General features: G+C 38.6%; 2 protein-coding genes across 4 annotated transcripts; one reads left to right on the top strand and one right to left on the bottom strand.

The window, feature by feature from the left end:
• Positions 1–4,004: 4,004 nt before the first annotated feature.
• Positions 4,005–17,321, top strand: LOC131777923 (glutamine--tRNA ligase). Of its 2 annotated transcripts, XM_066174349.1 has the most exons (12): positions 5,700–5,730; positions 6,721–6,830; positions 7,102–7,224; positions 7,506–7,570; positions 7,989–8,045; positions 8,916–9,051; positions 9,616–9,701; positions 10,275–10,364; positions 11,062–11,161; positions 12,049–12,126; positions 12,240–12,350; positions 16,599–17,321. In XM_066174349.1, the coding sequence occupies exons 3-10, from the start codon at positions 7,221–7,223 to the stop codon at positions 12,111–12,113; spliced, it is 603 nt and encodes a 200-aa protein (XP_066030446.1). In that variant the 5' UTR covers positions 5,700–5,730; positions 6,721–6,830; positions 7,102–7,220; the 3' UTR covers positions 12,114–12,126; positions 12,240–12,350; positions 16,599–17,321. The 2 variants fall into 2 exon arrangements, with proteins under 2 accessions (XP_066030447.1, XP_066030446.1); XM_066174350.1 differs by lacking the exons at positions 7,506–7,570; positions 7,989–8,045; positions 8,916–9,051; ... (4 more) ...; positions 12,240–12,350; positions 16,599–17,321 and adding an exon at positions 4,005–4,209 and having other exon boundaries at positions 5,580–5,730; positions 7,102–7,218.
• Positions 17,322–22,658: 5,337 nt separating this feature from the next.
• Positions 22,659–24,706, bottom strand: LOC131778645 (tetratricopeptide repeat protein 28-like). Of its 2 annotated transcripts, none has more exons than XM_066158592.1 (2): positions 23,263–24,706; positions 22,659–22,940 (listed from the first exon to the last, which is right to left on the bottom strand). In XM_066158592.1, exon 1 carries the CDS (start codon positions 24,682–24,684, stop codon positions 23,275–23,277), a length of 1,410 nt encoding a protein of 469 aa, XP_066014689.1. In that variant the 5' UTR covers positions 24,685–24,706; the 3' UTR covers positions 22,659–22,940; positions 23,263–23,274. The 2 variants fall into 2 exon arrangements, with proteins under 2 accessions (XP_066014689.1, XP_066014688.1); XM_066158591.1 differs by having other exon boundaries at positions 23,267–24,706.
• Between the last annotated feature and the right edge of the window lie 2,685 nt (positions 24,707–27,391).

Below are 27,391 nucleotides of genomic sequence, written 5' to 3'. Positions count from 1 at the left end.
CTGCTATTTATTTTTAGGTAGTTTTTTTAGGTAATTTTTATATAAATGATGTAATTTTTTTTATATAAGAGCATCGAAAATAGAGACCGCTACACCGAAACTCAGCTCGCCGGAAAACAATTCAATTTCGGACATTGTAATACAACAATTTCCTATTACAAGAACTATTTCCTTAAAAAAGAATTGAATTCAACTTCAGGTAAAAAAACCAAAGAAAATTAAAAAGAAAAAAAAAGCCTACATGGAAAGTAAAACTGTCATGTTCTAATGACGACCTTGATACCTTTATATGTGAAGATATAAATGGTACATTTACAGCGTGCGGTGGAGATGTCACGTTTTGGAAACTGAAAAAATTCCAGTATTTCACAGACAACCATATTACCGTTATTATTACCATAAATCGCGAATGTTACGATATCAAAAGAAACGTAGGGATTGGGTATTTTTTTTTCAACCTCGAGCTTTGTTCAAACTTCGTTTGTTTTCGAGAGATATTTGCTGGTTTTGACTTTGACGAGAGCTATAATTATATACATTAAGTTATCTAGCTCTGTCACATGCTCATCACACGCTTCTGCCGCATAATGATCACGTACATTTAAATCTTTAACTCCCGTGATCTAATTGTTAATTCTCCCCTCTAGCGGCTACATGTTTCCTTTCAAAGTAGTTACGGAAATTTGGTGTTAGTTCAAAGAGAACGAATTCTACCAGATAAAACTTTGAGTATTTTCATTACCTGTTTGCTGGATAACGTATTGATATTACAGGGATAAGTTACAAGTTATTTCATCTCTAGGAGTTAGAGGGTTTAGGAAATTGCATCGCGTGCAGACTATTTAACCACGAGGCAAATGAGAGAAACCAATGAAATTTATGCGTGTATGCAAGTGAAATATTTTCACGTCTGACAACAATAACCCGAGAAAAATCGACTGAAATTAAACTTAATTGTTGTCAGCTGCACGAAAATTAAGATTACGATCTTTCATTATAAATGACACGAGCTCTAAACAGCTCTAATCAGTTGCAGAATGAAAATTGGTTTGTACCTGTTAAACTGTCATCCTCTGAATCCCTCTATTCTCCAAATGATGTCATTTGTTAATTCTACATGCCTGAAAATATCAAAAATAATATTTTGCTTTACAACAATTTCGATGAAAAAATGAACAAGGTTACATATTCACGAGTTTAAAAGATCTAACCTCGTCTAATACCCAGTTTCGTGATCACAATTGCTATTCTTCTCTAAGAAAGTTATTTTGCTTGTTTTTTTGTTTGTTTGTTTTATTCTCTCTATGATTATTACTTGTTTACATGTTTCTGCATGACGATTAATTTATCTTGTAATTTAAATTTAGTTATTTCCGTTTTGGTGCAAAACACCCTCAATCCGCAAAATCCCTATTCTCCTAAGAGCAGGCCATGTTACACTCTGTCATAACTGAGTCGATAAGGATGAATTCATACCGTGAATTATATTGTACCAATGCAATTTCTCTTCAAGTGATCAACTCGATATATCCCTTGATCAATATGATACACATTTGTTTTTGGTCATCTTCCCATTAGCGTTACAGTTCTCTCAAATTTTCATTTTCCGCTTTCACCGTGACAACTTCATAAAGTTTCTAAAAATAATAGCGGTAACCTTTTTTCTTGTAAATAATTCCCGCCAATTCTGCACGAAATATTTTTGCAGTCAAAAGCGTGAGTGTCCAGTGAAATTCAGTGGCGCTCTAGATCTCATCCTGATACAATCAGTTTTGGAATAATAAAATCTGTTCCTTTCTAATATGAAAACGATGCTGATTCACAAAATCCAGATGGGTTTGTCGGTATGTAGTCGAGTTCCGAACAAGATTAAATGGGCATCCATGTTTCAGTTGTTTTCATTCACTGTCTTTCTTTTACATGTAAAAAAATTTAGTGTTACATCGAGATACTTTGCTTTTACTGATAACTTTCTCTGTTCTCAAAGATCACTCCTTTTTTGCTGGGTTGATATCTACGTGTACTTTGTAATAACAAGTTGCACATATTCATCACCGGAGGAGATACAAAGCTAAAGAAATCACATCAATAATATGTGTTCTTTATGTTTATTTTTTCGAATTTTCCCGTCTTTCGATTATAATCTGCTACATATCTCTTCATTATCTTTCCTCACCTGAAGACTACTTGCAATAAATTCAACTCCAATAAAGTTCTTTCCCAAGAAAATAATTGACTTCTCGCTTTATCTAAAGAAAAGCATATTCAAATCGTTACGCGTCTTGTAAAGAATTAAAGCGAATACCATAAGTACTCTTCTTAGAGAAATATCCGAGGAAGTTATTCCAGAATTTTTTAAATCTATGTACTCCATGCATCTTTGTGTACAGAAACCCTCGGGGTATCTTACAGGAATTTTATGATTAAATTGTCACAGAACCAGTTGTCGTTAATTTGGAAGAGAAATCTGAGGCCCTAGCTCTCTTTCTCTTAGAGCTCCGGAATTGTCTGCTGAGTTTGGATGCAGTAAGCGAGGCCATAAATAATTGTATTATAGTTCATACAAACAAGTGACACACATGATACTGAAATCAGAAATACTGCAGCTTCAAAGATCCCTCATGGGAAGATAAATAAGCTACCTCAAGGTCTGGTATGTTTATCAACATGTCAGCATTGATATTTACTCTGTCGTTTAACTTGATCTGTCGGATAGGGTCTTTTTTTTCGGTCGTCGGTTAAAAATGATTTTTTTCCTTTGTCACGAAGGAGCTTGAAATTTCCTTTCTTTCACTATGTGTTATTTAGATATGACAATTTCGACATCGATGATCTCAGCAGTATGCAGGATGATCCTTTATGTATCCACTGTATGTCATGGCTCATTAACGAGAAATCTAAAGCTATGTGGGTGAACTTCAGATCGTAAAATTCGATGACCTCGAGAGGAAAGTTAATGAATAAGATCGATATTTCTTTCATTCGTTTGTCTCATGTTTCAAATTAATTTTATTTGTATCTTTAGGTATCTTTAGTCAATACCCGTTTATCTCATCCACTGCATTAGGTCGCTATTAACTTATTCTGTCCTCACCTTAACTCCTGTGAAAATGTGATTTGCCCCACAAGTGTGTAACGAAACGGTGCACTTGGTAACACCAGCACTATTGAAGAAGCTGAATATGAGCTTATCAAACTCGAAACAGAAAATCGTGTATCATCGTTTATTTCGTGACCCATGATTCTATTTTGTAGCTACCGTGTTTCGCTATTTATACGCCAGGTGAGACTGGGCCTCATACAGCATCTTTTAGGTTTTCATTAATCAGGAGTATAGCGCAATGACATAAATATTCCCTTTTTTTATTTTTTCGCTGATGTGATAATCGTTAAACCGCCGGCTGTTTAGGTTGGAGAAATCCCTGAAGTTACTATGCCAGATGAATATAACAATAGCCTTGATTAACAAAAAGGAAATCATAAGGTGTTTCGTCCTTTCAGAACCTTGATCTCACCTAACTGTTAACGACCTGATTTTTCCTTAAAATATCACCCCTAAATCACGCATGAAGGTCACAACAATAAAGGAAATGATCACAAAACTAAAGAAGCTCTTGATTGGTACACAAATTCTTCTTGTCAACACCTTAGCAAGTTCACCTTAGGAAACGTACTGTGACACCGCCAAAATAAATGTAGATCCGAGTGAATGAAGATTTAGATATATGAAAATTCACATATTTGCACTGCGGTGGAAAGATGAAATTAGAAGATCCTCGCAGCTAAGAACACTACTGAAACTAGTAGTTGTAAGTAGGACCTGAAAAAAAAAAAAAATTTCAGGCCCGTACGGGCCTGAAATTTTTTTCAGGTCCTACTTACAACTACTAGTTTCAGTAGTGTTCTTAGCTGCGAGGATCTTCTAAATGTAGATCCAATAAACCAAGCCAGTCTCGACCTAGTCTTCTTGAACGAGCTTGCGCGGCTACAAAGGTATAGTCTATTCCATGCATGTGGCTGTTTCCTCGTAGAATAAGGTTTCGTTCTTTTGCCTCCGCGCTTTGTGAGAATTTTTCTCCTGTTATTGTTAGTCGATCGGTGATGGACAAGGCTGGACTTTTCCAAAGTATTGGTTTAAGCGAGCAGAAAGCTCAGGAAACACTGAAAAATGATGCGCTTTCGAAGCGACTGGAATCCATCATAACTTTGGTGAGTAAAAGCTTGGGGTTTTCATTCGATAGATTTTAATAGCCTGTTATTTTTGTGGAGTATTAACTGATCATGGATGCACTTGCTTGAAAAAGTGTTTGTATATTTTTAGTGATCTCGTTAGATTGGCTGAGAATGTTTGTTAAAGGTGCTACTGCAATCTCTTTATCTTATATCAGCTCGATCAGTTCTTCGTAGGCTGATGCAATAACTGGTACTTACATGTAATAGTAAGATAAATGGGTGACATAAAGTCTTAAGTTTTCCTCTTTCTGACGATTCTTGCAATAATTGGAAATCTTGCTCTTTTGTGATGAAATTAAAATGCACTACTGGAATGAAGATTTGTTATGTAAATGAGCATATATTGGTTTTGAACGTACATTGGTAATATATTGAGTACAAATTGAGTGAGTGAGAGGACTGGACGAGAATGTACAAGGTTTGTATGTCATGACTCAAAGCTAAATATTCTCTGTCCAGCTGGACATAACTCAGTCACTGAGTGCTGATTATTTAAACAAAGAACAAAACCACTGTGTAAACAATCCTCAGTTTAACTGAACCCTTCATCTGAACGTTTATTTTTGGGAACAGTGTCAAGAGAGCTGAAAGCTTGCAGTGGAAGACATTTTTAAGTCAATCAACCCTCTTATAGAGTGTGCCTTAGGCCCATTGATTGCGCAAAACCTTGGTTTATCCTAGACCTTGTGTAAATATCTGGCTTTATGTTCATGCAATTACACTCTTTTTTATCCTTCTCTACTTGCATCCTGCACGTTCATTTGTAAAGCAGGGCTGGATTAAGATAACCCAGGGTTAGTGTGAAACCTGATTTCAGATCTGAAAGTTTAAAAAAAATTATAATTTTGATATAATTTTTTTTCCTTTTCTATCTTGGATGCTATAAAAAAAAAATCATGAAAATTATCCCAAGAAGGCTACTGATCAAAGGAATAAAGAAACCCTGATTAAAATTTAACTTTGGATTAGTGCTAATTGGCCTTTGAACAACTTGCCTCAGAGTGCTAATGGAGATGAAGTAATCAAGACACAAAATGAAGCACCCAAAATAAGGACAAGCAAGATCAATTTTGAGTTGTACTTTTTTAAGCCTCTGGTCACTCTGTAATCTGTTGGCCTTGTAGTTGATCTTCTTTTTCATTTTTGCCCTTTTCTTTGTATCTAATGAATTGTGAAGACAAGCTTGTACCTTTGTGAAACAGTCAGTATGACACTGGGCTGAGGCAAATAGATTTTAGTGTCCATGGTACAACTGTCCTACACTGTAGAATTGATGATGGCTATTTCTTGTGTTCACTGCTTCTCTATGCTTAGATTGAGCATCACAATTTTTCTGTTTTTAACAGGTGAAAGAAAAATCCACAGACGCGATTGAAAAACCCACTGGTGTTTTGATGTACTCCTTGGCAAGCAGCAATATCAAAGATGAATCACAGATCAAGTTTGTTAGTAACTACATTGCAAACAAGAAGTTGGCATCTGCGATACAACTGACAGGTATGATGTTGCTATTTAGTGTAAGAAAGGGAGGAGAAGCTGAAATTGATCAGGTTTTTTATTATATCTCTGAATTACTATGTGCATCATGATTGGTCGGTTCATTAAGCCTTTTTTTACTATATGGTGTGCTAAATCAAAAAGTGTGTTGTGGTCAAAATCTACCCCTCTAATTTAACCCAAAAATATCTTTAAGTTACTAACCTTGTTTTCTTGGTCCATACTGTAAATTAAGTGTAAGTAGTGTAAATATTTTTAAGAAACAACTGAAAACGTATCTTTTTAAACAAGCATACTGTTAACTGTGTGAACATTTTTAGACTATCTACTATATAGATTTTGTATCGTTTTTTAATTTATTGTTAAATATAATTTTGTTTTCATTTTTTAATCTAACTATCATATTCCCTGCAGTTTCTTTTGATATCTTTAAAATTTATTGTAAAGTGCATTAGATCATATACCTTTAATGAATTTTGCGCTATATAACTATTAAATTTATTACTATTATTATTATTATTATTATTATTATTATCATTATCATTATTACAGAACATGGTTTTTTTTTATGCTGGGATTTTCCCCAATGGAATTTTTTTGACCTGTGCAAAAAAAATTGTTCATAAGTTACAGTATGGACCTTGAACTTGGTGATTAAGAAGTACTTATTGTTTAGTTGGTGATTAATTATTTCGAAGGTATTTCAGGGGATTGATAAATTTGATGGTACTGTCTGATTGTCTGAGTAAATTGAGAAGGACTGCAGTTGGTGGAAGTGACTGGCATTTTAAAAATCATTGTGGAGGTCATCATCAGAATGGAGACAAGATGAAGACTTCCCCTGGGGTTGTCAAAATATCACAAACTAATATGAACATTAGTACTTCTCCAGACTGCCTTTGTCTGATTGGACAACATAAATAAATTCTACCCCTGGGTTCAATCAGTTAATTAATATTCATATTATGTGTTACTTTTATTTTATCTTAGCTGCAGTGGATTTTATGAAGGCCAATCCAGTTTTGCCTGTTGATGTGGCTGCCTTTGAAAAAAATTGTGGTATTGGAGTAAACATCACACCTGATCAGATTGAAGACTGTGTAAGTAAGAAATTGAAAGATTTGATTTACTCTTTTAAAGTAGCTCACATCAGTTTCACTTAACTTACTTGAATTGCAAGGTACTGTATATCAGTTGAAAGGGAGAATCACTTACGTGAATTACAACTTAACCCTTTAACCTCTAAGAGTGACTAGCATCTAATTTCTCCTTACAATATCACCCCTGAATCACACAATAATGTCATGAGAATAAGGGAAATGATAATTAACAGAAGAAACTCTTGATTACTAAACAAATTCTCCTTGTCAGCACCTTGAGAAATGTATGATGAGCAGTATGGAGAATATGTCTACTGATGTTAGGCTGTAGAGGGTTAACACAAGGAAGAATTGTTGAAGAAACGCTACAAATTCAATGTTGGAATAATAATGGGTGAGTTTAGAATGAGACTTTATTCTTTCACAGTGTCTAATGAGCCCCTTTCTCAGATGAACCTTCTCAAATGAGTCCCCTCTCTCATAAGGCCTCCCTCCTGTAAATAATCCCTCCCTAATAAGCCCCTCTCAAACAAGCCCCTCTGTAATAAGGCCCCTGTAATGTTCCACTTGTCTGGAAGCCCTGAAAATTATAAATCCTCTTGTGAACTAATTTAATGGATATTGTTTGTTTTAGTAAAGATATATGACCTGTTTTTACTTTGTTTGAAATTTTAGGAAAGGCGAGAGAGAAGTTAAAGTGGGCAGATAGAAAAGCTGTGAAAGCAGAAATTGATATGCAGGTTTGTGGTACAATAGCTTGCTATAAATCAGTCCTACTGTCTGCCTGTCATTCTGTATGTCCATCAGTTGTCACTCCATCTGTCAGTTTTGCCAGGAACATCAAACTCACACCGGGTCAAAGGAAGTCTTCACTGCTGACAGGAATAAGTTGCCCTTAGACTGAAGAAAATGTCCTATATTACATAGGAGATCCATGATTACTGTCACAAGTAGAGACTACTCTATTATGAATATTTTTTGCGAGAAAGTTAGAGAGAACCATGCTCCAAAATGTTAAAAAAACAGAAAATATTGATGTTTGAATGTTATGGACTTATCTTTTGGAAGGTTTGATTTCACACAGGTGTAACTATTAATATTTAACAATGACTCTTTTGTTGGATGGTATTTATTGTTGGTATTTTAACTCTTTTACAGATCTTAGATTTGCTTGGACCTAAAACTGAAGCAGACATGCAGGCTTTCAAAACAAAGGTGACATAACTAGAGACTTGTCTTTATGGCACCATATTTTAAAGTTTCCACCTTGATATAACCAAGTGCATCGAACCAGACAATGAGCGGCATGAGTAATTGATGGAGATGATTTATAAGTCACTCTCAGGGGTCAATGGCTTTGACTCCCAAGAGTGACCAAGACAGAATTTCTCCTTACAAAATCAATACAATATCAAGCAGACAAGTGATGAGAATGAAGAAAAATATCAGTTAAAGGATTATGAGTTGATCTAATACCAAATTCTCCAAACACAAATCACAAGAACTGTATGGGAGATAGTAAGGAGGATTACTAATGAGATCTTAAGGGTAAAGGATAATTTATGTAAATGAACCATTTTTCAAACAATATTGTATGATTTGATGTTTGGTCCTTTTACCCTCTCAGAGTGATTAGCATGTAATTTCTCCTCATAGTATCATCCCAGAATCAAACTCTAAGGTCATGAGAAAAGAGGAAATGATCACCAACTAAAGATCTGTGCTGGGTTTTTCAAAGCTGGGTTAAAGTAACCCAGGGTTAGTGTGAAATTTGCTTTCAGATCTGAAAGCTGTAAAAGAAAATTCAGTACTATTCTAATTGTCTACAATTTGATGATTGGATGCCCAAATAAGAATAAAGGTAATTATCTGAAAAAGGCTTTGAAAAAAGTGAATGAAGAAACTCTGATTTAAATTTTACCCTGGGTTAGCACTAATCAGACTTTGAGCAACCGGGCCCCAAAGCTTCTGGCTGTTAAACAAATTATTGCTCAGGAAATGTGTTGGGAACAGAATGGAGAATATGCTTACTGATGTTAGGGTGTAAAGAGTTAATGTTATGGACTGTACATGTATTGATCATAGGAGGCCAAGCCCAGCAAAGAGGGAAAGCCAGCAAAAGAGTCTCATCCTGCAGCTGTAGAGGTTTCATTGAATGGTGATACTGGAGATGATGAAACAAGTTCTTTGTTTGGAGAGGCAAGCAAGTTCCACAAACCAGGTGAATATAGCTCAGGATACAGGCCACATCATATAGTTTGCAATTAGTTTTAATGTAAATTCTGTTTCCAGCCATGATACTCTGGCGTGTATCTAGTAATTCATCTTCATATTTGCCTCTCTTGTCTTATTATATCTCACCAAACTAAAATTTTTTAGTATTTATAGTTTTGTGGTTAGCCAAAATTATTTTACCCTTTGAACTTTTAAAATGACTGGCATTTCTTCTTAGAGACAATAATTATCACCTCCAAGTCACACACTAAGGTCATGACAATGAAGGAAATGATCAGCTCTTGATTGTTAAACAAATTCTCCCCATCAGCACTTTAGGAAAAGAATAAGAACAGCTTATAGAATATGCACACTGATGTTCAAGTGTTAGGGGTCGACTCATTTGAAATCGTGTACTGTCAGTAGCTTCATTAGGAATAGTTATTATCAGGCCATGATGTAATAATGTTTATGATAATGGACATGTAAGATGTCTTCAGTCTCCCCTTTGTAACACACTTAGTTATGTCTATGTACTAATCAGTATTTTCTATACCTTTTTTAAACTTAGGTGAGAACTACCTTACACCTGCCTATGTTGTAACCCCTAAGACGATGGCACTGCTAAAGGAACATTTAGAAAGAACTGGAGGAAGAGTAAGTGTCAGATAATGTAACTGTTCAAGTAATGAAATGATTCTTACAGGATTTCACAGTTTCAGTGTTGAATGATGCATTATGCTTTGAAGACATGTTAGCAATATGGACTATCAACTGAGTACTTGGGTTAGAAAACTGGCAGAGATCATTTTATTTTGTCCTGGGCCAGATTATTACTAACAATAACTTGTTCTCTCGCACTGACTGTTTACTCTGGGGAATACAAATGTGCAATGCTGGACTGCACAGAAATCAAAAGTACATTTTGATAGGGAATTGTTGTTGATTGTCCATCATCATGCATAGAGAGGAAGGCCCCACATTGTAATCTTCAGGTGTTAGAAAATAGGTACTCTAAAATACATGTAAGTATGGTTCCCAGCTCACACTTTATTATTTTTTATTCTAATTTGTAGACTTCCACGTTTATTTTTCTTTAATTTATTGTTTCTGTGAGTTTTTTTTTTGTGTGTTTCCTGAGTTTACATGCAGTGTCTACACAATAATTACATAGTATCTTCTGACAAGCTAAATATTACATGAAATTTATTGAGAATTCTACTTTTCTAGGTGCAAACAAGATTTCCTCCTGAACCCAACGGTAATCTTCACATTGGTCATGCTAAAAAAGCTATCAACTTCAACTTTGGTTATGCAAGAGTAAGGTTTATGATACTGTATCACTTCAGAATGCTCTGATAGCTTTTTCTGATTGTTTAGTCTAATCATCCAGATAAAGGTAGTCTGGAGAAGGAATGTTTTGGTAGTGCTTACTGATGTTTCAACAACCTTAGTGGAAGTCTTCATGGGAGTCAAATGAACAGTTTTTGTTAGTTGAGTGGTAAAAGTAGTGTGGTTTATGGGGTGAAGTGATGGTCAGTTTTTGCAGTGATGATATTTGCTGTTAGATTCAAGTTGTATAAGTCTGTGGTGATTGGTCAGTTTTGATCTATTGTGATATGAGGTTGTTCTTTTTGGTTTGTTGGTTAATATGTAAAGTCATGAATAAGATGGTGCCATGTGCATTATATAATGTGGGGAGTGACGCAAGATTAGCTCGAGCAATGGTGATTTGGAGGGACATTGTTAAGGCATTACCTGTGTCACTGGGCACAGTGAGGTTGAGTGTATGCTGCCAGTTATTGTTGAAATCTGTTGTATTTACCAGACTCCTGGCACTAAATCTCATGTTTATGTTATCATCATTATCATTTCTATTTTAACATTTAAAGATGTTGTTGCCGGCATTACAGTCATGATCGTCATTAAAGTCCCCATCCTCTTTACCATCATGAATCTCATCACCATTATCAGTGTTATTAAATTGTATTTATTATGTGCTATTAATTCTCCTCAGGCCCACAACGGTGTTTGCTGCTTGAGATATGATGACACAAACCCAGAGAAGGAAGAGGAGAAGTTTTTCACAGGAATTTTGGATTTGGTCAAATGGCTTGGTTAGTAAAATAGTTTTGTTAAGGAAGATTTCCAGGAAAAGCTCAATATTTTCTGTCGACATATCTCTCTTAGTTTTCCTCTTGTCAAGTTTAAGAAGTTTTAACTGTCATCTAAGAATTTATGAATGTGAATTTATGAAAGTCTTATATTTGAACTGCGGATAAAGAATTTATGCCCATCATCAAAAATTAATCCTTTGATCCCTAAGGGGGAGGACATGTAGCAATATATCACACTTTAAGGTGACAAGAATAAAGGAAATGAACATGAACTAAAGAAAAGTTTGATTGTTAAATATTAAATTCTCCGAGTCAGCATCTTATGAAATGTATAGAGAAAAGTATAGAGAACATGCATACTGATGGCGGCATCTAAAGGGTTGATTCACAAATTTCCAAGTGGATTCATTTGCAATCCCTGTTTGATCATCTCTATCATTAGCCACATTTGATTCTTCGTGGGTTATTGATGCCTTTTACTAACCAAGTTCAAGGTCTGTGCTGTAAGTTACAGATCAAGTTTTTTCTGTTGGGTTTTATGGGCCAATGGGAAAGTATGTGGGACATGTACCCTCTTGGAAAAAAAACAAGGGTCCATAACTTACTGTAGAAATTAAGAAAACGAGATTAGTAAGATATTTATTTTATTTTTGGATTCAAATAGAGAGGAAAGATTTCAATTCAAACAAACTTTTGAATTTAGCAGGGTGCACCATGAGATACAGCCTACTAAATTGACCAATCATAGTGCACTTGCTAACAAATTATTATCTCTTTATTGTTCTCCTTCCAAACTAAACCAAAATTGAATTGTGTGTAGCTTCTCCACCAGACTTTGTCATCCCACTTTCATTTGGTTTTTGTTTTTGTTTTTTTGTTTTTTTCAGGTTTTGAACCATGGAAGATAACCCATGCTTCAGACAATTTGAAAAATTGTATGATTTTGCTGTAGAGCTCATCAAAAGGTAAACATTTATCACATTGATTTGCATCTATAGCAACAAATCTGCTAGTCACAGTAATGACAAATTTCTTTTTTTTTTTTTTTTCTTTTTTCATCAACTTTGTGATAATTTAGGGGACAAGCAAATGTGTCTGTCACCAGCAGTATGTAGAAATCAAGGACCACAATCCCCCACCCAGTCCCTGGCGGGACAGACCAATAGAGGAATCACTGAGGCTGTTTGAGGTTTGCTTAATTGTTGTTTTTCTTAAATAGTTTATGTAGGGGTGGCAATGGTAAAATCCTAGACTCCCAAGATGCGAAGACTCCTGTTTAGAAACCTAAGACCCACATCAAACAGTCTCATACAAGTCCCTATTACATGCGGTTGCTTTACCCAGATTGTTGCGAGGTACTGGCAATTATGGGCGGCCGTCACCACCAAAAATACAAGGATGTCAAATAGATCAGCAAATACAAAGCTGGTCTAAAGATCAGCTGCAGGATAGAATAGCTAATAAAGGAATGGCATGACCAAATTATAGACGGTTTAGTTTTCCTTCATGAAACAGAACACCCTAAACATGAATAGTCTAGCCAAATGATAAACGGTCCAGTTGCCCATGTCGAGCTGGAACATGAAATTGTGAAATGGACTAGCTCAATTACGAATAGCTTTGCACTCACTTGCACAGCGTACGCACAAACGGTGTAGCGTTGCGTCAAATGGCTCAGCGTAATTTAGAATTGTACAGCGTACACACAAATGGTGTATCGTTACGTGAAATGGCTCAGCGTAATGTCGAATGGTACAGCGTACATATAAATAGAGTAGTGTTGCGTGAAATGGCTCAGCGTAATGTCGAATTGTACAGCGTACACACCAATGGTGTAGCGTTGCGTGAAATGGCTCAGCGTAATGTCGAATGGTACAGCGTACATATAAATAGAGTAGTGTTGCGTGAAATGGCTCAGCGTAATGTCGAATGGTACAGCGTACATATAAATAGAGTAGTGTTGCGTGAAATGGCTCAGCGTAATGTCGAATGGTACAGCGTACATATAAATAGAGTAGTGTTGCGTGAAATGGCTCAGCGTAATGTCGAATTGTACAGCGTACACACCAATGGTGTAGCGTTGCGTGAAATGGCTCAGCGTAATGTCGAATGGTACAGCGTACATATAAATAGAGTAGTGTTGCGTGAAATGGCTCAGCGTAATGTCGAATGGTACAGCGTACATATAAATAGAGTAGTGTTGCGTGAAATGGCTCAGCGTAATGTCGAATTGTACAGCGTACACACCAATGGTGTAGCGTTGCGTGAAATGGCTTAGCTTAATGTCGAATGGTACGGCGTACACACAAATGGTGTAGCGTTGCGTGAAATGGCTCAGCATTATATCGAATGGTACAGCGTACATACAAACAGTGTAACGTTGCGTGAAATGGCTCAGCATTATATCGAATGGTACAGCGTACATACAAACAGTGTAGCGCTGCGTGAAATGGCTTGGCGTAATGTCGAATGGTACAGCTTACACACGTCTTTGCAGAACATCAGACGCTCTAACTGAACATTAAATCGCTTAGTATTACATGAAATATTTCGATGTTGTGGCGAATCGTCGAGCTTGCTTATGGCGTGACGTGAAGACAATCTCGCCGAAGCCAAATTCAAATTCAATTGCGCGAGCGTGCTTCATATTCTTATTGTGCACTCTCATGACATCAGCAAACAAATCCCTCGAGAAAAAAATTTTCCATCTGGTTGAAAATGTTATAAAACAATTGGTTCATACGTCAGCTGTGCGTTCATGGAGATATGAAGCACTTGGGAAGTTTGGAGAGCACTCAAGAAGCTAAAGTTGCTCTCAGCTATGCCTCGAGCAACTCTTACGCATCTTTCGTGCTCTCCAAACTTCCCGCGTGCTTCATATCTCGATGAACGCACGCGAACGTGTGTACCAATTGTTAATTATGACGTGCATTAAATGTCGATCGTCGAGCCCTCCATGGTAAGAAAACTGATATACTTGATCTGTTTCGACATTCTTCAATAAAAGTGATATCGTAATGCGTTAATTGGTGTGCCGGACTATAAAACCAACTCGGAAAAAAGGTCGCTTTGGCAAACACTACGTGTTTGATTGAAACATGTCAAAGCAGATCAAGAATATCAGTTTTACTTACCATAGCGTCCGAGGCAGACACAAAATCCAACTTCTCACGTACTCCTCCAATGTTCAAAGAGCCCGGTTGAAGTTGAACTCTCATTAAAAAGTAAGCGTGAGTCAGAAAAAGAAAAGAGAGCTCGGCAATCGACATTTAATGCACGTCTTAACACTACTTAGTACTATAGACATTCAGGCTCACCCAACGCGTGCAAACTGTGGTAAACCGGGAGGCCGGCAAACCGTGGTAGAATCCAGTCTCGTTGTTATTTTAATTAACACTTTCATGAACGACAACGAATAAATGCAATATCGGCAGGAAAAAAAGGGAGAAACTCACCGAATTGGCTCTGCTTTACGGCAAGGCGAAGTAAGACTCTCACACCATGTGACGGTTTTGCGACAGTCTTCACATTCGATGACGTCATGCCCCCAGCAGATCACTGTTCCATTTGCAGTTTGCATTTTTGGTGGCGTGACGTGAAGGCCATCTCGCCGAAACCAACAAGCAAGCACGACGATTCGCCACAACATCGAAATATTTCGTGTAATGCTAAGGAATTTAATGTTCAGATAGAGCGTCTGATGTTCTGCAAAGCTATTCGACATAACGCTACACCATTTGTGTATACGCTGTACCATTCGACATTACCCTGAGCCATTTGACGCAACGCTACACCGTTTGTGTACTGTAATGCAAATGAGGGCTAAGCTATTCGTAATTGAGCTAGTCTATTTCGCAATTTCATGTTCTAACTCGACATGGGCAATCGGACCGTTTATCATTTGGCTAGACTGTTCATGTTTAGGGTGTTCTATTTCATGGAGGAAAACTAAACCGTCTATAATTTGGCCATGCCATTCCTGTATTAGCTTTTCTATCCTGCAGCTGATCCTTAAACCAGCTTTGTATTTGCTGATCTATTTGACATCCTTGTATTTTTGGTGGTGACGGCTGCCCATAGGCAATGAGTAGAAAGTTATAATACCCTCTTCTGTGTTGGTTTTTGTCATATATTGACAAGCACCAGGTTAACCATTTAACTCCCAGAAGTGATCAACATGAAAGTCCTCCTGATAATATCCTTACATTTTCCCGCGAACAGCTAATGAGAATATTTAAACTTATCAGGTAAAAGTTGTTGTCTTGATCTAACAGCAAATTCTTATAACAAATTTACAAGGAAATGTGTTGCAGCTAGAGGGGAGAATTACCAATCAGATCTTGGGAGTTAAAGGGTTTGACCAACAAGCAACCCTTCAGTTACTTTTTACAGTAGAAATGGCCCTTCGGTTCTTTTTTTAAATCTTATTACAAACAAAACACATTTGTCTAGTTTCAGCCGAACGCGGATGAATATTTTTAATAACTGTCAGTAGTTTTTAAAACCGTCAATTCTAACAACCGTAAAATAAATACTGTCTCGGCTAAAACTGTCACAATTGATAACAGGTATTGCTGTATATCAGTCTGAGCTGAATCTCTTGTTGTGTGATAAGCGCGCCCTGAACAACCGATCTACCCATGACAAACATGTGTAGACATTTATGAGTAGTACCAAGCCTGACAGAATGCAGTTCAATTCGGTCCGTAATTCATCAAGTGATTGACAAAATTATAACAGCACGCATATAACGCGTGTAGTCACACAGGCGTGTTGCGTTAAATGGTCAGTTACAAGCATAACGTGAACTTTACACTATCCCATTGGTGCACTAATCAATACTGTAGCAAAGTTCTCGAACGTGATTGCTTATCACCAGCCCGATTTGAGCACTAATAGGACGGTGTACACTTACTTTTCAAGCCGACCTTCAAAAAAATGTTGCATTCTGGGTGATATAGAACAGTTTTAAGCCTTTCACTAGGAGAAAAAGAAACATCCCTACCTATGTAACCTTTTTTTCACCTTGAGTCTGAAGTGCTTAAGTATTCCGTTCTTAACGTTAATATCAGTTTTCAAGTACCGTGTTTTAAGGCATCTATTTGTCGCCGGATCTCCGACATGGCTTGTATATCGTAGATTTGGCATCGGGGCAGGACGCTCTGAGGCTTTATAATAATGGTTTTAAATGACTTTTCGTTGCCTTTCCAAAACAATAGTGAAGGGAAAAAAGACATTTTGTCTCCCTTTTTATTCAAAGCGCGAACGGAAATTTCTTTCTTTTGGTCTATTTTCTCTATTGCTATGATTCCTTTGTTGTCATGAACTAACTTTTTGAAGGGTAATTAACTTGAAATACTCGACGAAGTCCCTCCAGATCTCGTCCAAACATCTCAAACGCAGCTTATATTGCCGTTCTTCTCTCTTTGTCTTTCAGGTTCAAGTTGGGAGCCCCGTCAGCCGCGCATGTTTAAAAAAGGCTGTCAACCGCTGGTTCCTGGCTGTAACTCTCCAACGCAACCCATCTCTTGTCAAGTTCCGCCGCCAAGGCCGCCATTTGACGGCGTCTGTTGTGACTCTTGGAAGCGTCAACTTTAATTTGACGTTCCAATGTAAAACTTTGAGACTAACTCAGCAGAAAGAATACTGTTCGCTCGATGTGGTTCTCTTTGCCGGAGATCTGCTATAGTTTGGGATAAAGATCACAAAATGTAGGGGGTTCCCTCTTTAGTTACTTCAGTATGATATAGTCTGTATCTGGGTGTTGTTGTTGTTGTGGTTGTTGTTGCTTTTTTGTTGTTTTTGTTTTTGTTTTATCAGTTTTTGTTTCTTTGTTTGTTTGTTTTAGTCAAAATGTTACTCTAATGGAAACTGCTCTAAATTCTTGGCTAAGCTTTATTAAACACGTAGATTGTGGTAGAGGAGTGAGTAAGGAAGCACACAAAGTACTTATTGAAAAAAAAAAAAAAATTGTAGACTTCTATTGCTGGCTTCGGAAATGGGAATTATGTTATCTGGAAAGCATGGAAAGGCAAATGGTAGCATTTGCAACTGAAGATTTTTTTTTTGTAAATCTATTTCTCTGTCAAGCGGGCTTGCATGCTCTGAAGCGCTTTCAAGAAAATATCGACAGCATTGTAATTACTCCTGCAAAGTCTTGTTTGCTGAACTATCTCCCATTTTCAAATCAATCCAAGAAAACTGAGTGTGTTTCAATTTCAGTCTTCCTTGTCTGACAACTTGGTACAGTTAGCGAACTCCAACATCGTGAAGATGGACTATCAAATCACGACTTCGCTGCTCTCAGATTTATCTTTCGTAGTATGAGAGCAGTTCAAATCTTGCGCGCGCTAGGCAAGTCAGACATAATTATTTGTGTGCGTAATAAGTAATGGTAATAGGATTGAGTAGAGTCCAGTTCGGTCTGTAATCATACTCGTGATAACAAAATCAGACGACCGAGCAGCGGAAGTCCGATTTGGTTATCACGAGTATAACAGACTGTCCGATAAAAGAATTTTCAATTTGGCAAAAAAAAAAAATTCCGCAGAGAGAGGTTAAAATATATCAGTAACGTTGAAAGTATGCAAATTTTTGAAAATTGCAAAAGTTTTGAAAGCCTCGCGAAAATAAGAAACCACTAGGTACGAGCAGTCATTCTTGCGACAAGAACACTGGAGAGCGCAACTGCGCGAAGCGTTGGAGGTGGCCACTTTCCGACCACCATAAGTTTTTTACTTTTTCGCTCGACAGACTAATGAATTACGAATCTGCAGCTCTCAGGTTATTTATCTACCAAAGAAAGGAAGCATTCAAATGACGCACGTACTAAAATTCTTCGTGTGCGTAAAAAGGTGAATGATGTTATTTCTGCGGTACCCGGAACTGAAGCGGAGTGCCTCTTATCGCATTTGAATTCAGTGGAGCTGTCTATCCAATTCACCCTTGAGCGTGAAAAGGATATAAATTTCCCCTTTCTTGATTTAAATGTGTCCAGAGGGGTTCGTGGGAATTGAGAGACAAAAGTCTATCGTAAACTCACCCACACCGACAAATACCTCGCTTTCGATTCTCACCACCTTATTTGCCATAAAAAGTCTGTAGCCAAAACTTTACTTAGGAGGGCTGACTGTCTACCATCTTGATTCAATTCGAAGGCTGAGGAGAGGAAATGTGTTTCCAATGTCTTAAAGGCGAACGGCTCTACGAAAACTTTTCTCCGTAGCTGCCAAAAACCAGTTACAACTAGTAACACTCCTGATGAAAGGGAACCAGCGACTGGTTTTGCCGTTATTCCATGCATTCAGGGTGTTACGGAACCCATCAAGAGAATTTTGAATAGCCACAACGTTAAGTTGCTCAGAAACCTTTTCAGACTTTGGGGCATATTTTTGCCATATATCGGACAGACCAAACGTCAGTTTGGTAAACGTTTGAAAGAGCATCATAAATCTGTTTTCTTTTGCAAAGAAAATTTAGCTTTATCGGAGCACACGTGCCTAACTAACCACGCAATTGGGTGGGATAAGTCTAAAATTATCACCACTAATCGGCGTTACCACCAACGCCTTTGTTTGGATGCTTGGCACGTTAACTCCACCGACGCTCCTTTAAATTGTGATGATGACGGCTTACTTCCTGACGCCTATTTACACCTCGTCAAAAAAAAAAGCCAGCTAATTGGTGATCGTATAAAAGGACCTCTTGTTGCAGCGTTTAGATCACCCCTGATGAAGGCACTAGACAGGAGTGTCGAAACGTTGGGTCTATGAATTGTAACTTCTTCGCTTCATTCAGTAAATCTGTAAACCAGAGTAGCATCAAACCATGGCAGGTGAATAATCTCCTTCCACAATTTGTTTTGTTTCTTTCGCATGCCGCTTTGTAATAGCTACTGATTAGTCCTATTGTGTAACCGGATTTCATTCAATTTTGTTTGCTCGTTTTAATCCGGGCGGGGATCGCAGCCGAGACTCCGCTGGCACCGTGGTAGAAATCACTGGCATCCCAAATCTTTGGCACCTGGAAGAAGCAGTACAAAGTATGTGATTATTACTACATTACACTACCCTAGGGTGTTCGGCAGGAACTTGCGAAAATACCGGTGTACACTCCAGCGGGTAAGGACATCAGGGAACTCGTCTTTTTGTCTTATAACTATCCATTTCATTCTTTCATAAATTTACCAGGACAGTTAAATCGAGCAACCGTGTTTAACGCGTGATTGAGTGTCATCACTGAGTGTTATCACCGTTTAATACAGGTTAATAACAAAAGATAAGAAAACAACATTTTATACCATAATTTATCATTTATTTCAATGTGTAGCTTATTTTCAGTTCAAAAATGTATCGAATAAAATCAACAAAATGATGATGCAGTGTGAAAACATAACAATAAATTAGAATTCTAACAGTTAGACCTCTTGGTAATTAGTAATGGTAATTGAACAGAGTGGAGTGCAATTTGGGCTGAAATCATTCGCGTGATTTCAAAATCGAACGAGCGTGCAGCGCGAGTTCGATTTGAAATCACAAGTATGATTTCAGACCAAAATTGCACGACACGAGGTTCAATTACCACTTTATTACATCCATTTTGAAATTCCCAAATAAAGGACTTGGTCAGTTCAAATATTTTATTGATGCAGTAGTGAGCCGGTCTGAAAATTCATCCATCTTTTGGGGGGATAAAGTAAGAGTTTTAGAAACAAAAGTTGCAAAATTTTTTTCTGCAATTTGATCGGTTACTTTAAACAAGTCTTGAAATCTGATCGGTTGTTTTGTTTTTAGTGTAGCCTCCTCATTGGCCAGGAAAAAGATGCGTTTTAAAGCAAAAAATGGTGCGATTCATGAATAAATCGCATCAATTAGAGCCAATCAGATTACAGGGACCACCAGTGATTTCAAAATGGGTGTAATAAATCACCAAATCACTTGCGTAGTTTTCTTGTGTAATATTTGTCAGATACAAACAGTCCTAAGAAGAAAGGTAATCTACAATGAGTTGAGAACATTTAAACTTAAATACTAACATTGATTGTGGGAGACAAACATGGAATAAATTTTACTTGAGAGCTCGAGAGAATTCGTCGTTTTAGTCGAGTGGTTCAGCCCTAAGTGACCGTTCCATACAACCCGAACAGGCCGATGGGACTCAGTCAAGGATGACCACAACCGCTAAAAAGAGACCACCGCTGAAAAGCGTTGAAAGTGAGAATGTTTAAGAGGAAAAAAATCGGGAATTTTACAATCGACCGCTTAATGCATGTTCGACTATTAATTCCAAATTAGCCAATCAGCCCACGTGAAGAGCTCTATTCACCTGTATGGTATATACTAAAAACCGCCGTAAGGTGGGTAGATGGAGTAGAGTTATGGAGCACGAAGAGAAAGTCCAAGCAGATGATAGGAGCCTAAGTCCAGCAATTACGCAGGGAAATTCATATATTTACCTTCTGAAATCGTAGCTCTAAGATTCTAGAGAATCCGTCCTCTGATGCTACCCATGAAATCACGAAGTCATTTACACTCCCGACCGGGAGGATAAACGGAACCTCACCCACCCCTCCCCCCTTCCTATGGCTCTTTCTTGAAAATGACTGTAATATATGCTAACGTCAGTAGAGACGCCCCCCTAAAACATTTACGTTGTCGCAGTTTTTTAGATCTGGGGTGAAGTCAAAATATCAGGGCTTACTGACTTTTCGGATCCGGTTCACGTTCTTAAAAGAGGGAAGGAGATTTATCGTTGCTCGTCTTGACGTCGGCGAATATCTCGCATGATATATTTTTTTTGCGTTAACTTAATTAAGCATTTTAGATCGAACATAACAGGAATGCCCAGTGGATCTGTGACAACGCTCTTCCCATGCCCGTCTCTCCAAGTTTGATCCTTACTCCTCCAAAAACCAGCACTCTAAATTCAAATTGCGAATGCCACCTTATAAAACTGTGTTTATTTCACATCTTGCATGTCACCCAGTCGAGGGTCTCAATGGGGTTAACCGTTAGCAGTAGATCGGTCAAAAAACTAGCTGTTAGACGTAAAAAATTGACAAATTTTAACCGTTTAATTATAGAAAAAAAAATTTAAAAATCTTTCCTTTCCTCAGTGTGTTACTTTGTGTTATTCTGGGTTAACCGCAGCAGAAAAATGGCCACAATTTAGCCGTTAAAAAATCCCCTCGGTCGGCCCTCCTCAGTTTCAAGAAAGTTCCTGTTTTTTGAAATAGGCTCTTTTAGTTTGCAATCGTGGAAAAAAATTCATCAATATTATCTCATGATGAGGACGCTTTCGATAAAGAGAATAAGGCACCATCTCCCAAAGTGGAAGGTAATTTCTTTTTCCTGGCCTCCAACGATATATGACAAAACATCATAACTGTCGCATTACATGCAAGAGGAGCGCGTTGCGTGACGGCTACCAACGAAACTAGAGGATGTAAAATCTGAAAATATCGAGGTTTATATCTCATTTAATAACTCTATTCAAGGAAATCGGAAAAGTTGAGCGAATTAGACATAGGTGCGGACACTACTTCAAACGACAAGATGTGACAAAACATTCTCTGTCGCGCAACGAACTAAAGAAGTGCGTAGCGTGACATCCTAAGAAACGGCTCCCAATGATGGTCATTAGCAGTTATAGAGTCAGAAAATATCGAAGTTTATCTCTCATTCAATTCACCTATTCAAAGAAATGGACAAAAGTTATTAAGCGAATTCTACTTCAAACGACAAGAAATGGCTTATGCAGGTTGATGCAGAAATGTCCTTCCCTTTGTTATTGATTTCCTCTTCCATTCTGACAAAATGCCAAGCGACTTGTTTCATTGTTTGACATTCAAATGTTAGTTTATTGTACTTAGATAATATGTAAACAATCTAAATGGAGTGACTAAACAAAATCATCTAACTCCAACTTCCGGCTCGTTCTGAGCTTCTTCTAATGCTTTGTAGGCCAGTAGCTAAAATTAAAATAAAACTTCTCGTTTTGCCTTTAGACGATTAGTTTAAACAATATACTTAAACATGATGAATCGTTCTGCTTGTAAAAAATAACACAATTTATCGCATTCAAAATTAAAGGAGAAATCTCAGAAAATTAATTCATACCAAGACTAGACCATTACGGCCAAAATCTGTCATATTAAGTCCAAATAAACTTAATTATGATCGGCTGAAACTAACTTTAAGTACCAATGACTGGGTACAAATCCTCTAAAAGTTAATCACAATTTCCATCTGACATAAACTAAGATAATCTAGCAATCGGAAAACTGATTACTGTCCAATTTCCATGGAAATTCTCCACACACGCACATGGCTGTAACAGCTTTACATCACTCATGAGAAAAAAACCGATTGAGCAAAATCTGCAAAAAAAAAACCTGTGAAAAACGATTTTAAGACGTTTCAGCTTCGACGTAAACGTAACGCCTTAATCCTCTTAGTAGGTAATACTTAGATTAAAAATAACTTTTTACATAGCAAGTCATGATAATTTCAAGGCATCATATGAAAACAAAACAGTTGTTTCAGCAGGCTATCAAAGATGAAGCTCGTAAGAGCAGTTCAGACAAGCAAAAAGTCAACTTTTGAATCAAAGGAAATCCGTCCTCTTGTTAAACTTGACTTTGGCCTTCTTTTGATTCTTCCTGCTTTGAAAAGAAGACTCTTGAAAAAGATTTCATCGGTAGCTTACTGGTTTCTGGTCCAAACATCAACGTTTACAGGTACCCTAAAACTCCCTGGGATTCCAATGCTCACTGCCTTAACTGAAAAATACAAGAATCTAAGTTTAAGGAGGATAACTGAGTTTCCATGAAATATTTCCTAGTACCTGAAACGATACATTGCACAACAGGATTGTTTTGAAACAAATTTGCTGTTTTACTCCTGTCATGTTTCCAAAAAAGAATGTTATCATCGTAAACGTGTCCACTTGGTTGTACTGCATCTCAATTTGCCGGAGCAAAAATTAAATTCGCAACCAACCGGAAAGGAAAATAATACGCAAGTATCAGGGCGCACACGTAAGTAATAATTACAATTTAATGTAACTTTGTACTGAATAGAATGTATAAACGGAGTATTTACCTACTGCAGCCTCTAAATATCCTTGAAATCCAGGTTGACGTCGTCACCAATGAGTACAAATGGTGCCCAGTAAATCTCCTTCTTGAACTTATCAATTTCTCTCATACACTTCATGGCCTGATTGAGAGCTTCACTTGCCTTCTTGCCTTCGGCAAGTGCGTCGTAGAAGAAAGTCATGAACTCCAGGGTTCCCTCGTCGCCAATCGCCCACAAGGTTACCACAACAGATCTAGCACCGGCACCCAAAAGTGCACGCGCCATACCGACCACACCCTCGGCCATGACCTCCCCACGAGCAGTGTGACAGCAGCTAAGTACAACCAGACGTGCTCTTAACCCAGCTTCTATGACGTCTTTCATCGTCAGTAGATAGTCTTTCTCTTGCGGCTGAGGGTTTTCTCTTGTGGTGTTTGGTGCCAGGATAACTTCTCCAGTTTCCAGTTTACCGTGCGCTGCAATGTGAATTAACGCCACTGATGATATTCGTTTTAACACTTCATCTTTTGTTGCCATTTGTCCAGTGAGGGGGGAAACATGGAGGATACGTCCGATCATCTCCACTTCTTTCCTTGCTCCTGGAAGTTGCACCAAAAGACTTCCTTGGTAGATGATATGTTTAAAACATGGATCGCCGACAAGCAATGCACCAGTCTTCATGTGAAAGTCAGCTGGACAACCATGAATTAGTTTCAACGTCGTCAGAGAGGGAAGGACACGAATTCTGAAAGAATCACTCAGATATGATGAGTCAGAGTCCTGCAGCGCTGCATAGGGCACCAGGCAAAATGGCCCCTCAGGAACAAATGTGATCTCGTCGTTGCCTTCGATCAGGTCAGCGATAGGAGCAACGATGATGTCATGCAGCTTCTTTAAAGCACTTGATTGGGAGTGCCTCACATCAACTGGGATCACTTGATTGGCCACTTTCTCTTCTGTCGGCGAATCAAGCGGAAGATTTTCGATTGGAACAGTATCTCTTGCACCGATCTCCTTCAGAGCAGTTTTGTTCAGTAGCTTGGTGAAACATTCCAACTCTTTCTCATACTTATAATTGTTGACGTGTACCTGTCTCATCTGGATGTTATCTTCACTGAGGCAAACCCATAAGTAAACGCACGGTCCATTAATAGCTATGATAACTGTGCTCAATGGAACCCAACTCAGAGATGTGCTGTGCGTTGGAGAATCTCCAGGCTGATATTTTGTGGTCATGAGATCTCTCAGAGCTTGAGCACGTCCTTTCTCTGCGGCAAGAAGAGCGTTTACAACTTGACCTTGAATGAGATTTATACGCCACAAACCTTTGTATGCACTTTGGTGCTGATTACGATAAGAAATCTTCCACTGATCATTGAGTTGAAGACTGGCCCTGATATCATCATACAACTGTACACTCGAGTGATAACAGTCAAAGGCCATCATAAGATTTCCTTGGCACTCAAAACTTTTTCCAAGCAAACAGAGTGAGTACGCCTCTCCAGTCTTATCTCCCACTTCTTTAGCAATTTCTAGATGACGTTGATTGTACTGGATGGCTGTTTTCAACTGTCCTAGACCTTGATAAGCGTTGCCGAGATTGCCATAACTAATTCCCTCTCCGGCCTTGTCTCCCACTTCTTTAGCAATTTCTAGATGACATTGATGGTACTGGATAGCTGTTTTAAACTGTCCTAGACTGCCATAAGCGTTGCCGAGACCGTTATGACTTCTTCCCTCTCCTGCCTTGTCTCCCACTTCTTTAGCAATTTCTAGACGACGTTGATGGTACTGGATGGCTGTTTTAAACTTTCCTAGACTGCGATAAGCGTTGCCGAGATTGCCATAACTAATTCCCTCTCCGGCCTTGTCTCCCACTTCTTTAGCAATTTCTAGATGACGTTGATGGTACTGGATTGCTGTTTTAAACTGTCCTAGTCTGTCATAAGCGTTGCCGAGATTGCCATAACCTCTTCCCTCTCCGGCCTTGTCTCCGACTTCTTTAGCAATTTCTAAATGACGTTGATGGTACTGGATGGCTGCTTTAAACTGTCCTGGAAGGTGATAAGCGTTGCCGAGATTGCCATAACAATTTCCCTCTCTGGCCTTGTTTCCCGCTTCTTTAGCAATTTCTAGATGACGTTGATGGTACTGGATGGCTGTTTTAAACTGTCCTAGACTGTCATAAGCGTTGCCAAGATTGCAATAACTTCTTCCCTCTCCGGCCTTGTCTCCCACTTCTTTAGCAATTTCTAGATCACGTTGATGGTACTGGATGGCTGTTTTAAACTGTCCTAGACCTTGATAAGCGTTGCCGAGACCGTTATAACTTCCTCCCTCTCCGGCCTTGTCTCCCACTTCTTTAGCAATTTCTAGATGACGTTGATGGTACTGGATGGCTGTTTTAAACTGTCCTAGACTGCCATAAGCGTTGCCGAGATTGCCATAACTAATTCCCTCTCCGGCCTTGTTTCCCACTTCTTTAGCAAGTTCTAGATGACGTTGATGGTACTGGATGGCTGTTTTAAACTGTCCTAGACCTTGATAAGCGTTGCCGAGATTGCCATAACTTCTTCCTTCTCCGGCCTTGTCTCCCACTTCTTTAGCAATTTCTAGATGACGTCGATGGTACTGGATGGCTGTTTTAAACTGTCCTAGACCTTGATAAGCGTTGCCGAGACCGTTATAACTTCTTCCCTCTCCGGCCTTGTCTCCCACTTCTTTAGCAAGTTCTAGATAACATTGATGGTACTGGATGGCTGTTTTAAACTGTCCTAGACCTTGATAAGCGTTGCCGAGACCGTTATAACTTCTTCCCTCTCCGGCCTTGTCTCCCACTTCTTTAGCAATTTCTAGATAACGTTGATTGTACTGGATGGCTGTTTTAAACTGTCCTAGACCTTGATAAGCGTTGCCGAGATTGCCATAACTAATTCCCTCTCCGGCCTTGTCTCCCACTTCTTTAGCAATATCTAGATGACATTGATGGTACTGGATGGCTGTTTTAAACTCTCCTAGACTGCCATAAGCGTTGCCGAGACCGTTATAACTTCTTCCCTCTCCGGCCTTGTCTTCCACTTCTTTAGCAATTTCTAGATGACGTTGATGGTACTGGATGGCTGTTTTAAACTGTCCTAGACTGGCATAAGCGTTGCCGAGACCGCCATAACCTTTTCCTTCTCCGGCCTTGTCTCCCACTTCTTTAGCAATTTCTAGATGACGTTGATGGTACTGGATGGCTGTTTTAAACTGTCCTAGACTGCGATAAGCGTTGCCGAGACTCCCATAACTTCTTCCCTCTCCGGCCTTGTCTCCCACTTCTTTAGCAAGTTCTAGATAACATTGATGGTACTGGATGGCTGTTTTAAACTGTCCTAGACCTTGATAAGCGTTGCCGAGACCGTTATAACTTCTTCCCTCTCCGGCCTTGTCTCCCACTTCTTTAGCAATTTCTAGATAACGTTGATTGTACTGGATGGCTGTTTTAAACTGTCCTAGACCTTGATAAGCGTTGCCGAGATTGCCATAACTAATTCCCTCTCTGGCCTTGTCTCCCACTTCTTTAGCAATATCTAGATGACATTGATGGTACTGGATGGCTGTTTTAAACTCTCCTAGACTGCCATAAGCGTTGCCGAGACCGTTATAACTTCTTCCCTCTCCGGCCTTGTCTTCCACTTCTTTAGCAATTTCTAGATGACGTTGATGGTACTGGATGGCTGTTTTAAACTGTCCTAGACTGGCATAAGCGTTGCCGAGACCGCCATAACCTTTTCCTTCTCCGGCCTTGTCTCCCACTTCTTTAGCAATTTCTAGATGACGTTGATGGTACTGGATGGCTGTTTTAAACTGTCCTAGACTGGCATAAGCGTTGCCGAGACCGCCATAACCTTTTCCTTCTCCGGCCTTGTCTTCCACTTCTTTAGCAATTTCTAGATGACGTTGATGGTACTGGATAGCTGTTTTAAACTGTCCTAGACCTTGATAAGCGTTGCCGAGATTGCCATAACTAATTCCCTCTCCGGCCTTGTCTCCCACTTCTTTAGCAATTTCTAGATGACATTGATGGTACTGGATGGCTGTTTTAAACTGTCCCAGACTGGCATAAGCGTTGCCGAGACCGTTATAACTTCTTCCCTCTCCGGCCTTGTCT

Source organism: Pocillopora verrucosa, chromosome 11, assembly GCF_036669915.1.
Source record: "Pocillopora verrucosa isolate sample1 chromosome 11, ASM3666991v2, whole genome shotgun sequence".
Lineage (NCBI taxonomy): Eukaryota > Metazoa > Cnidaria > Anthozoa > Scleractinia > Pocilloporidae > Pocillopora > Pocillopora verrucosa.
The sequence above is the reverse complement of the archived record's forward strand: the minus strand, read 5'-3'. Positions and strand labels throughout refer to the sequence as shown.

Excerpts from the sequence above, each read along its gene's own strand:
- LOC131777923 (XM_066174349.1), top strand. Across the intron at positions 9,702-10,274 it reads TAGAAAGAACTGGAGGAAGA|GTGCAAACAAGATTTCCTCC; the intron begins GTAAGTGTCAGA and ends CTACTTTTCTAG. Across the intron at positions 10,365-11,061 it reads TCAACTTTGGTTATGCAAGA|GCCCACAACGGTGTTTGCTG; the intron begins GTAAGGTTTATG and ends AATTCTCCTCAG.
- LOC131778645 (XM_066158592.1), bottom strand. The coding sequence starts at position 24,684 with ATGATGGCCTTTGACTGTTATCACTCGAGTGTACAGTTGTATGATGAT.